This window comes from Lethenteron reissneri, chromosome 17 (assembly GCF_015708825.2).
Source record: "Lethenteron reissneri isolate LAM-NWPU_2019-01 chromosome 17, ASM1570882v1, whole genome shotgun sequence".
In the NCBI taxonomy this organism is placed as follows: Eukaryota; Metazoa; Chordata; class Hyperoartia; order Petromyzontiformes; family Petromyzontidae; genus Lethenteron; species Lethenteron reissneri.
The window spans coordinates 3,871,582-3,884,607 of NC_083795.1; the positions used below are offsets into that span (position 1 = coordinate 3,871,582).

At 43.2% G+C, this 13,026-nt stretch overlaps 1 protein-coding gene across 2 annotated transcripts in view; it reads right to left on the reverse strand.

The window, feature by feature from the left end:
* Positions 1-13,026, reverse strand: part of DNAAF9 (dynein axonemal assembly factor 9) — a 61,631-nt gene that overhangs the window by 14,958 nt on the left and 33,647 nt on the right. For both annotated transcript variants that reach the window (XM_061552857.1, XM_061552856.1), the window contains exons 25-30: positions 11,925-12,045; positions 11,433-11,521; positions 7,307-7,465; positions 4,477-4,602; positions 1,461-1,498; positions 38-173 (exon numbers count right to left, since the gene is read on the reverse strand). In XM_061552857.1, the coding sequence (XP_061408841.1) occupies positions 38-173; positions 1,461-1,498; positions 4,477-4,602; positions 7,307-7,465; positions 11,433-11,521; positions 11,925-12,045 (669 nt within the window). The remainder of the gene's footprint in view (positions 1-37; positions 174-1,460; positions 1,499-4,476; positions 4,603-7,306; positions 7,466-11,432; positions 11,522-11,924; positions 12,046-13,026) is intronic.

The following is a 13,026-nucleotide window of genomic DNA, read 5'->3' on the forward strand; positions in this document are numbered from 1 at the left end:
AATTAAAACTCCCCTACTAAAGAGACCTTCTCGGTACCTGCTGACATTGCCGTTCTCTGCCTGGATGAGTGCGGCGCTGGGGTTGACGAGGCGTATCAGCTCCTTGAGCTGCTTGACGCGTGGGTGTTGCTTCTCGTGGTTGGGCCCCGTCAGCACCACGTTACTGGCCCAGCCTGCACGTCCAGATCACCGCAAAGTCAAAGCGACACCCGCCACGTCGTATTACTTGTGCATCGCCTTGTTGAGAAGCCAGTCCGCTTCCGTGTCAAAACACCGACAAGTAACTTGCAACGAGATTTGTTGAACTGCAATACAGACAGACCAAGGCCTCTGTTGCCGTACGCTGTTTTGCCCAACTTTGCTTTGACTCACGACATCAGTGATGGGCTGGAGTGAAGGTTGCAGACATCACGTGGCCCACTCTGTCTAATGCCATCCATCAACGCGGTGACTGAACATCGATTGACAACTCAACTCGGTGATTCTAAACCTCTACTTTACCACGGCGTTTTGTTTACATCATGTCATCCGTAAATTATATTTGTATATTTGTATTTTGCATTAAAATTGCACTGCTTTGTGAAAGAGGGATGGAATTAAGAAATTATTTAAGGTGTAGCTGTATTGTCATTTGCAAACGACACCAATGAATGGGCCTGGACGACAGATCTGAAGTGATTTAGATTACATGAGCAACTTGAGCTACTTCGTCCAATGGTCAAATCAGGAAAGGCCGACATGTAAAACATTTTTTATCGCACTTTTATTAAGCAAGTATACGATGCATTCTGTTAATAGGTATGTTATCCACCGCAGGTCAGGGTCAGCAATTGTCGTCAAAACTATAAACTGAACTAAACTGTTTTTTTTATTTTACCAGGTAAGGCCCACTGAGCAATATCACTCTATTTCAGAAGCGACCTGGCTTTCACAAATGATTGCTCAACGAAATGGCCTGTCACATGGAAATGTATATATAGCAGCCCAAATATTCGAAACGCACATTGATTCTAAATGTGGAGGGAAAAACCGGAGGACCCGGAGAAAAATCCGCGCGACCACTGGGAGAACATGCGAACTCCAAATATACAGCAGCAGGCGTCAGGGTCGGGATCGAACCCAAGACCTCCTGTATACAAGGCGAGGTAGTTAACATCACACCACCGTGGCACCACGAAATAATACCTTTGAAAGGAAACACAAACTCGAGCTACTTTCAAAGATGCAAAATCCCCTGGGATTCCCTGGCCCCCAGCCGACGAGCTTCACTCTCAATCATTTCCCGCACGGGACAGGTATTGGAACAGCAACGCTGACATCTTGCAAATTACGTGTTCTGGTTTATTGGCAGTATGACGTAAAATACAGAGTGTTGACTGCACTATACGGAATTTGAACGCTGACATCTTGCAAATGATGCGTTATAGTTTAACGCCAGTAAAATGACATAAAAAGCTGACCTTGTGCGCACTGCTCGAGTAGTTTTGGAAAGGTGAGGCTGTTCAATACACAGAGACACACACACACACCGTTTGAGCATTCCGAACAGTTGTTATGCACATTTTTTATTGAAACGCTAAAAAGTAAATTTTGATTTCCATCTGTTGACAATGCGCAAGTAGTCAAATTACTCATTTGAAACATGTTTTTACGCTGGATCAAATCAGTATATGACAGAAAAAAAAACCCTTAGAATATACTGAATAAAAACTGATATAATTACTGAGCCAATAATATCAATATTCGAATACAAATTTAGAGTTTTACAATAAAGTCTCCCAATCAATACTGGGTGGCAAAAGAGTTCTAACTTTTGGACTGTTGAACCTGTGAAAGTGGCCCAGCAGTAAACGTGTAGCCCATGTCAGCTGCATCGCAAACCTTTGCGGTCTTTTTTCCTGCCACATTTATTCGAACTACATTGTGTTTCACACATCTCCCTTAGTGTTGTAGTTAGTAAGACGCAAATGACTAAATACACTTCAGTAGTCGGTGCCACTTGCTGTACTTCATCGACTCTGACATAATTGACATCACAATAAAAAATTTTGTTCATAAAGAACAGCAGAGGCAACGTTCACCTGACCAAGTCAAGTTTCTTACTTGTTTGGTGAAAATTATATTTTATAAGGTCTCTTGCGATCGAATGCAAACTATTCAGTATTGCCAACTTAACATAATTGTGAAGACATAACCGTAACTTGGCGACACGGGCTGTTAGCTCCATTCGATTCCCGTCGCTAGTTTAAAAATGGCTCAACTGCAGTATTCCACAGTCAAATGTGGTGCCGGTAACAACAGAGAAAATAACTTTGACACCAAGTACCCTTTTTTAGGGTCGAGCAGAGAAACGAGGAGGTGCATGACCGACGGCACGCTGACAATTGCCACCCTGTGGGTGTGGAGGCTAAAAACATTACACTATTTTTCTATTTAAAGCTTTCGTGACTGCAGGGATTCATCTTCTTGGTTCTTTCGGTAAAGTCACGTAGAAGGAAAATAATAAAATATTAAAAATAAAACATAATAAAATAATTCTCACGACGTTTTGGCTACAACGCAATCAGCCGTCCTCAGGTGAGGCATTGTAGCCGAAACGTCGTGAGAATTATTTTATTATGTTTTATTTTTATTATTTTATTATTTTCCTTCTACGTGACTTTACCGAAAGAACCAAGAAGATGAACATTACACTACATTCAACATGTGCCACTCAAGGTAGAGAACAACAGTTGTATTTTAGGGATTACAGCAGAGGCAACATTCACCTGTTAAGTACATTTTGGCATTGTGATTAATAGTTGCACATTTAGCCACATCACAACTGTCATAATTTAGGTGTCTAGTGAAATTAAATCCATGTGTAACATTTGTATATTGCATATTTTTTCAAACATTATATGTAGATACTGTTTATGTATGTTCATGTTGTGACGAGCACGTCAGCACCTGCTCCGAGTCGGGGACTGTAGTCCACTCGTAAGATAAACATTTCTCAGGTCAAGGAAGCTGTTTACATTTAGTTTCATCAGTACTGCTTCCTTTGGAGCAAAACACTAAAACATATAACCCTTTGGAAAAACCAGGGCAGTAAATATAAGTGGGGGTAGTTGTCTACGGCAGGGGTCCCCAACCCCCGGGCCGTGGACCCGTACCGGTCCGTGGCCTGTTAGGAACCGGGCCGCACAGCGGCAGGAGGTGAGAGCGGTGAGTCCGCGCGTGGCCCGCCCCCGTTGTTTTATTATTGACCACTTCCGTCCGCGCCTCTTCCCCGCACCGCACACTTGCCTCAGTCACAGTTTTGGTAAGCCCACAAGCTGCTAACCCCTAGCCAACATTAGTAAAAAACAAACGTCGCTGGAGAGCTTCTTTGCAACGGGGGAAAGACCCAATGATGAACGCCCCCCCCCTCCGATCCGTGAAAAAATTGTCTTCCACGAAACCGGCCCCTGGTGCCAAAAAGGTTGGGGACCGCTGGTCTACGGTATTCCAACGAACCAAGCACGGTCAAAATACCACGCGAGATTCCGTAATGAGGGACCCGATAGCTTCAGCCAGTCACCTGAATGGTCTAAAGTAAAGCCCAACGGTTATATATAATCAGGATAGCACGACTCAGCACAGTAGCGTCTGTTGTATGTATGTTGAACTTCTTTCGCACCGCACGTAGCCTACTGTGCCAATCTGATGTGCCTCTTGACACGAGTAGAGAATGTTCAAGAAGAATTAAAATGCTGGATATCGTGAAACTTGCGTATGAATGCGCATTACAATGGTGTGCTCATGCTGGTTGCAATAAAGACTCTAATACACACAACACGTGTTTAACTAAACAAATAAAAATGGGTTTTAAACTATACAAATTCTAATTCCTGAAAGATAGAATATATGTATATCAATTATTGCCTCATCAAGTTGTGTGCTTTTTAGAACTGCACATGGTCGTTGTACCTGAACAATCATGAACAGGAATCATTAATTTGTAGTCATTTAATAATGATGATAATGGGTAATCCTTCAATTTGACAAGTTTGTGCCATAACCGCACAGTTTTACCAATGATCGAGAATAATGTAAACAGGCCATTTCAAATCAGGCTAGAAGCTGGACAATCACAAAACTATTTAAATGTGCCACCTAAGCTACAAATAGATTAACTGCAAAAAAAAGAATGCTTAGGGTAATGAGTACAGGAGAAATGTTTGATCTATAACATCAAAGCCTTTGGTTGCAACGAATGTAACAATCAAAACATCGATATTTAAACAAACTTTGGCCATCTTTCATTGTCATGTTGATAAAGGTGCTCGTGTGCCTTTAGTTGCAACGAATGGAACAATCAATATCAACATCGATGTGAAAGCAAACTTTGGCCATCTTTCACTGTCGTGTTGATAAAGGTGCTCGTGTTTTCAGGTGGGCGCATCGACTCTGCGGTTCGTTCCACCACCAGGAGGCTGTGAGTGGCGTACATACCTGTGCTCCACGCATGCAGCCAGGGGGTTAACGCAAGCTGTTATGGCTCCAATTACAAAGTGCGACTTGACACTGGGATCTGGGTGAGTCCTAATTGCCTGGACCACATCCACAACATCTGCAAAGCTGTTAAAAGATTAAAATAGAAGAGAGTGAGTCATACAATCGTCGTATGTATGTAAGTGTGTGTGGATACAAATGCATAGCGCGGAGCAGTGGCGCGCAGTGGTTAGGGATTCCCGCTCACAACCTACACCAGTGACGATTACCTGAACCGGTCCTGGGTCTCCTCTAGGTCGACTCAACTTCAAATGAGTTACTGGTGCGATGTGTAAACACCGCCATAAGGGAAACAAAGGTGGCCAGGCGTGGTGCTACTTGACTTTACCGAAAGACCCAAGAATATGAACTCCGACTGCTATTTTTCATGTTAAACGCACTACGTTAACAAGAGCTGTTCATTTTATTGTTTAAGTTTTTACAGGGCATTATATATTTTATGACTTTACATTAACCAAACTGCTCCTTATGAACGTGGTTTAAATGCCGCACGATTTGCCGTTACAATATATATAACTTTACACACCAAGTTCTCGGTGTTGCGTGGACATATATATATAATATAGAATATTATAAATATAGAATACTAAGCATGTAATTAGGTCCTGCATGCCCTCCCTCAATGCAGAATGGCAATGCAGGAGTGCAGCTCAGATTGTGATTAGCAAATTTTAAAATACCGCTCAATGGCATGCTTTGCATCGGGCTAATGCAATCTAAAAATACGTATTTACGTTTCATATTAATGTGCAATTCTTACACCAGGTAAGCAAGCCGTGAGAATCGGGGAGAGCAATTAAAATGTCATCATCATCATCATTAGCCATGTTTATCCACTCCTGATGGCCTCCCCACACACCACCTTGCAATGCCACAGCCCACACTAATTTAACTAGGCAAGAAATTCTTACACAAAATGATTACGCAACTGCTGAAAGAAGCGATTCTTTGTAAACACTTCCACTGTGTACAAGGCATACCCCCAACATTAATGCCTCCTGTTTCATTTCCCTAGTATTTTTTTTCAATCAACTCCTGAAATATTTCTGATGATCATTCGTGGATAGGTCGTGAAAAACGTGGCTCTTTTTCAAAACATAATTTTTCATGCATTCGTGGCAATGTGCATCTAGGAGCACGGCAGAAAGATTCGTCCTGCAATCGTTTGTGAAACAGCATTCCTTTACCGCCGTGTAATGAGATCGAAATGTGGAACGTGCCGTTCATCCTTCAAATGGATGAACAGATGGATGTTCGAATAGTTTCAGATCCGGGGCTGCAAGGTGGATGGGGCAGCTGCAGCAGAGTGCTTGAGAACTAGGCACTGGCCACTGCTGTTATCAGGACTTTGTGCGTGGTGGCATTGTTTTGGAGAAGGGCTTCTGCTAATTCTAATTGTTGATGACAATTCAATAAAATGTTGAGATAAAAACAAGGAGGAAGCCAGATTATTTAGAAGGTAAATCGTCGAAACACAAATTAAGCACGGGCACGTAAGTGCAACTACTTTGTTGCATAAAACCCTGTGTATTTATTAACATTATAAAACAAATTACGACTGAGAACCACAAGGGTGCAACGCTGCAGTAAAGGTTAAGAACCACTTGCCTTACGCCATCGCTGTGACACACGGCTCGGCTCAATTTGGGTGAGGCCCTTTTTTCAAATGGCGACCCAGCCAAAACACACGTAGCTGACTTATCAAATACACGCCTAAAGCCCACAACAACAAAATCCTTCCAATAAGAATTGCACACAATCATCGTGGTCATAGATTTATGTCAACTTGGCCAAACACACGTAGCTGACTTATCAAATACACGCCTAAAGCCCACACCAAAAAAAAAACCTTCCAATACGAATTGCACACAATCATCGTGGTCACAGATTTACGTCAACTTACTCAAGAGTCGCCAATCAACCCAATACTTTATCACGGTGCGATTGCATTGCATCTGGTCACAAGTTGCTGTGCCCTTTATACATCACGTGACCCAGGGGTTACTCAGGGAGCTGCGGTAAAGTATTACACTCAAACCCCTAGTTGCTGGACTTTGCACTTAGCCACACCAAAATTGTCACATAAAACAAATAGCACATGAATTTCATTTTTGTCAAAATAACAAAATAATTTACACACTGTTTAGTTTGGAAAATATGAAACACATAACGCATAATAAAATGTAATCCGTGTTCGTGTGTATAATATGTAAAAAATATAGATGCCCATCACCTTAGTGATTGCTTTACGAGGTGCCCATTGCAATGATTATTTATTTGTATTCATCACTACACTTGTTTACCTGCGAGAGCCTCACAGTCTCTTGTTCAGGAGTATCCTGCAAAGTTTTCACAGGCAGGGAGCTGCTGTATGTGAATCCCCATCGAGAAATTTGCAGGTATTTTTTCTTTAAATGGAATGTATGGCCACTACCAGTTACATTGTATGTTCTTTTTTTAGCTATGGGAGGAAACCGCAGAACCCCGCTGGAAACCCACGCAGAACAGGGGGGTGAGACAGAGAACATACAAAAAGAGAACATGTCACACTGGACATCTGTGAAAAAGGGCTTCAGTGCTCATCAGATTCCTCCAACCTCAATAAAAGACTCTGCTTCTGACATACTCCACACAGGCACCCGAGTCGCGAATCGAAACCAGGCCCTTTTTTGCCGTGACGCGCGAGTGTGACCAACGTGCCATCTTGCCGCAACGAGAGGGCGCAGAGTGTGCGCGCGAGCGTCTCCGTGGCTTCAGAAGCAGCTATTACCCGGGAGTGAGCATGAGGATGCGCAGCTTTTTCCTGGTGATGAGCGCGTGGCGGGGGCTGCGGTAGAGGTGCGACTGGAGGACTCCGCTCAAGTAGCGCTGCAGTGCCGCAGCGTTCAGCTCCGCGCCGCTCTCCGTAGCGTTGTGGAGCACGGCCCATCTGCACGACAACGTGAGGCCGCTTGTTGTGAGCTCTGGGAAAAAGCTTGTGGCACGAAGTGGGGGAGGGGGGTGGAGGACGGACTTTGGGAATTCTAAAACGACTAAACTATTTTTTAATTTTACAAGGTATGGCCTACTGAGCTATATTGCTCTTTTTCAGAAGTGACCTGGCCACAAATGATTTCTCAACAAAGTGGCTTATCACGTAGAAATGTAGAGCAGCCAAATACTTTAAACGCGTGATGCCGATTCTTAATGTGGAGGGAAAAACCGGAGGACCCGGAGAAAAATCCACGCGACCACGGGGAGAACACGCGAACTCCAAATATGTAGGCGTCAGGGTCTGGATAGAATCCACGACCTCCTGCAACCCAGGCGAGGGAATTAACATCTCCTCACCGCGCCGCAAGCAATTCCATTGTTTTACACTGGCATCATCATCAGCAGCCATGATCAACCCACAACCGGATGAATGCCTCCCCAAGCTGTGGTACTCTTTCATGATCATGATGTGATGTAACAATCCACCCAGCACCTGCACACGAACTGATTTCATTGCTTCATCTGTACAGTGGATGTCCTCTCTAGTGCGTTCCCTCCCTTGGCTACTACTCAACATGTTGATACTGCTATGAGCCCACGGCGATTGCCACTTAATCACGAATGCTGTTTTGCACCATGTAAACTTGTTTTTACCCTATTTAACCCTCTAAAGGATACAGCGAGCTGTGACGTGAAATTTTCGCGTGAACAAAATAACACGTAAAGACACTTAACCATCCAAAAAATGCCCCTTTTGCTAATTCCTGAAGCAGTTGATTTAAATAAAAAAAACAGACGCATGGACACTTCAAAGCATCACTTTACTTGTACTTCATATGGCAATGTGAGCTTTCGGCCTTAATTTGATTATTTCGATTAACTTTGCCTGATGCTGTGGTGCACGCTTGTAATAAAATTAATAAGCTAAATGCTCGAGTTGATGGATTGCTTGTAGATGAAAGGGTCTGTCTCTACAAAAGACAAGAACGCAACATTATTACGGTATGCAGCAGCAAAAGTTTTTTTAATGCCGCCTCTGTAAACTCTTACGAATTACATAAAAATACAACATCCACTTAAGAGTTATTTATTCATCTCATCAGATATACGAATCATGTCATCGTGATGTTAATTATTTGCGGCAGTGACAATGTTTTACAACAAATTATTGAGGCAAACACAAATGTAGAGATTCCTTGCTCCATTTTCTACCGTGCCATATAACAGTGCATGTATGTGTAGTGACATGGAATGGGTCACTATAGCGTGTAGCGCTGGTTGCTGGCTGTTGTAGAAGCCCTCTCTGCCAGCAGGTCACGTGATAAGCCGGAGTGATGGAAGTGGGGCAAAGGTGACAGAGGGGGCACGTGGGGTAAAGCCGAGAATCTTTGGGTAGGTTCTAAAAGGGGGGCTCGGTGGATAAACGGGGGACCCCGAGCGAAGGTTCGCGGCTGTTGTTTGGAGTGGAACCCGTCGTGCTGCAGGGATCTTCGTCACCGTCATCACCTTCTCAGCATCGTTGGTCAGGCAGCCTGTTAGCTGTCCTGACCAGAGTGTAGTTATTCCCTGTGCCAGTCAATAATAAACTGCCTCCTACTATTAGTGTCTCGGAGTGACTCACTACATATGTATGTATGCATTTTGAACTTCTTTCGCACCGTACAGAGGTGCATGGCATATGCAGCGACTACCCATCGCCATACAAACATGGAATTTTAACCACTAGCTCAGGGCTGCCAGCGTAAGATGAGTACGGGCAAGTCCTCGACTTGCAAACGTAATTAGTTCCTGGGTCCCGTTCGTAAATGCGGGTGTTCGTAAGCTCGGGTGTGTTTGAAGTCGAGCCCTGCGTGTACTACCCTTCCCTCATTGACCAGGATGGGGAGGAGACGGTAACCTTCTCACGTGTTTCCTTAAACACAACTAATACCTTTCTATTTAAAGCTTTCGTGACTGCAGGGATTCATATTCTTGGTTCTTTCGGTAAAGTCAAGTAGAAGGTAAATAATATGGTATACAACTAATAACGTCAACTAGGCGAAATGGACGTTGTCCATTTGTACCCAGATATGAGCTAAATGCCGGAAAAAAAAATCCCTTTTTTAAAGGCCAGAAACCGATCGGACAAGGTCTTTGAGTGTAACCAACTAAATATCGAAGGACTCACAAGCTATCAACGTGAGTAATCATGAAGCCCTCTCATGGCCAGCAGACCTTGGCATTGGCATTTCGCTTCTGAACGTACAGCATTGCCATACTGAAAGAATAGAATTTGACCAGGTAAAAGATTTGGATTTGTGCTGGAACAATCACACACACTGCGAAAATCAGTGTGGCGCTAAAGCAATCATAATTATCATTCACCGCATGCCACGCAGTGCGAGATGCACAGCAAAGTTGAATGCATAATGTACCCAATGGTCAGCGGACACGGACTGGTGTGCACAACCCCCATCAACACCCCATCAGCCGGTAGATTCTAAAACACAGGGAAGACTCTACGCAATGCAGGGAGACATCGACGCCGACACATGGGCAAACGCTCTTCACCGCACGTTTCACTGCACTACCGATGCTTCTTTCCAAGCACATGACTCGCTTTCAAATCCACTGGAGGCTTGTGAAGGCATCGCCGTAATTGATTGTCTTTTCACAGGGGATGCGGACGCTGCAGCCGCACCGCGTTACAATGAAGCCCTATTTTTGGTTCACCGTGACATTTTGATTAATTATTTCATTGCACAGACAACTACAGGGGGGAAAGTGTCATGCTACATGTGCAGGATACAAACTGTGGATTATTTCACTCCCACGATTTTCTATTTATAGACACACACACACAAGTATGTTTTGGCTCATTAATTTTAAGCATGGAAAAATGTATCAAATAAAATCTTTCACATTGACTCACTTTTACTTCACAGAAAATGCGAATACATCTTTACAAGCTGAACTTTTGCATGAATAAATAAATTTTTGTTGTGTACAACAACATACTACAGATTGTAATGCCATTTCAAGTGTGTCAACACAAGCTGCTCATCGCAATTCTCTATGGGGGAATGTGATCTGCAATTCTCTTTGAAGGATAGAGCACATGGCAGAAGCAATACTTTTCCAGCTGATGCACCTTGGACCCGAATGGGAGTAGGTAAGCTACCTTTGAGCCAGCTGTGCTCCGAGTGAGCAGCACGGCCAACAGCAGCAGGCTCTACGATGGTTTGCAACATTTAAAACACAAGAAAATATTAAAACTCTCTTTGGTTGACGACAGTCCACAATGCAAATATATACAACAGCACCTTGAATTTCATTGGTTAATTGGCAAGCGATGCACACGGTGCATCATGCATCGAGCTTTCTAGGGCCCCGTGTACATCGCTTGCCAATTAAACCAATGACATTCAAGGTGTTGTATTTATTATTGCAAGCATAACTACACTGCAAGTTACATCATCCGAGACCAATTCACCAGGTTCAACAACCTGTCAGTACAGCACAAACCAGGTGACTGCACATGCTACGGTTATTATTGGAACACTTAAACATCACTAACAAAACAAAGCAAATGGAACAGCATTCTAGAGTCCCTGGAAGATGTTTTAAAAATGCTTATCTCACATATGTACGTTGAACTTTTTTCGCACCGTACGTAGCCAACCATGTTAATCAGAGGAGCAGGGGAAGGACAACAAACTAAACAGGAAAAGCAGTTCTAAAAAAAAGAGTTTTCAAACTACATTTACAAGTGCATAGCTCCAGTGGCTTCCTAATATCGGAGGGAAGAGCATTCCAGATAGCTGCAGAAGCGCATCTGAAAGCACTCGACGCAGTGACCGTCTTTGTTCGAAACTATTTAAACTGCATTTGGTGTTGAATTGGCATGAAACGTCGGGTATAGGTGTACATGTGGTTGCCTGTACCTATCATGCTCCTTGCTGAGGTTGACAAGAGTAGCACAGAGGCGCTCCCGATGGCTGCCGGGCAGGCCCGTGATGATTGTGATCACCATCTAAGAGGAAACGCCACTCAACACATACGACGGTCCACTCTTCAGAATTCATTCATTTATCACCTCTCTCTGCGTTCCATCTTAAAACCACTTCCCGTGATGAAACTACGTGCCATCCAATTATGAGCTCCCGAGTTAGAATTTATGTACGCAATCAGAATGTACAGGGGAAAGCACGTGGGTTGAAAGTGAGCTCTCGTTTCACGCAGTACTCTTAAATATAAAGTCGCATTTGGACGCTTGTGAAAAAATGGAAACTACAAAATACTAAAATAAGTAAAAACAACTTTTAATCATTAATGTGTGACGCATTTGAAGGACTCAGTCATGTTGCTCTAGTTACCCTTTAGCTTTTGTACATGCATTGTGTTTGAATGAAATGCTTCAAATTCAAAACACTAACCTTCCCACGGAGGTCTTCGTTGGCTTGATTTTCATTCTCCGATGGATTTATCAGCAATTTGAAATGGCTGGACAGGATGGGGTCCATCAGCACACTGCTAACTTCAAAGTGCTTGAGAAACCTTTGCACAAAAGCACACGCGTAAGAACATTCACACAACGGGCCATGCAAACGTAACCCAAGGCCTTGCAGGATAACTACTCAAATGTCGCGCTTATGTTTAATAGCTCTACAGTTTTGATTTAAAGCTTTCGTGACTGCAGGGATTCATATTCTTGGTTATTTCGGTAAAGTCACGTAGAAGGGAAATAATAAAATAATAAAAATATAAAACAATACAATTCTCACGACGTTTCGACTGCAACACAAGCAATCATCAGCAGGTGTGAAATCCACAGCAAGAAAACGTCGTGAGAATTTTATTGTTTAATATTTTTATTATTTTATTATTTCCCTTCTACGTGACTTTACCGAAAGAACCAAGAATATATATAGCTCCACAGTTCTGGTTATTTTCCTGTGTTTTGAAGAATTACTGACAGATGAGACCGAACTATATAGCGGTTTAAAGGTTGGTGAACACTTGCACATTCACAATTTTGCAAACATTTATTAGTAATTGCTAAACCATAACACTGCACATTATGAGTACATCAACGTTCTGACCTGCCCCTGCTGGACATCTGTGAAAAGAGCTTTATCGCTCATCAGATTCCTCCAGTAAAAATAATTATTCTGATTTTGATTCTGAGCAACTAAAATTACTTTTCAGACCGGATCATTCGGCGCTGTTATGTATGCAACAAAGACAATTGTAATAGAGGCTAAAGACAGAAGGTGGCCGAGTGGTTCAAGGGCTTTAGAGCGCGGTGGTGATGGCACTGCTGGAAAAGAAGCTGGAACTTGAATGCAGGCGGCCATTCACGATTGAACCGGGTTCTCAAAGTTAGCGAGTTCGTAATCAGAATTCCGCTGGGGTCACATGCAACAAACGATGCTTGCTGAGAATTAAAACGTGGCACACGAGTGTGCGTTGTCGATTGCATGTGACGTTGAGAAGTAGTTCTGCAATGCGATCTTCCATTAGCATTCTATGAGCCGG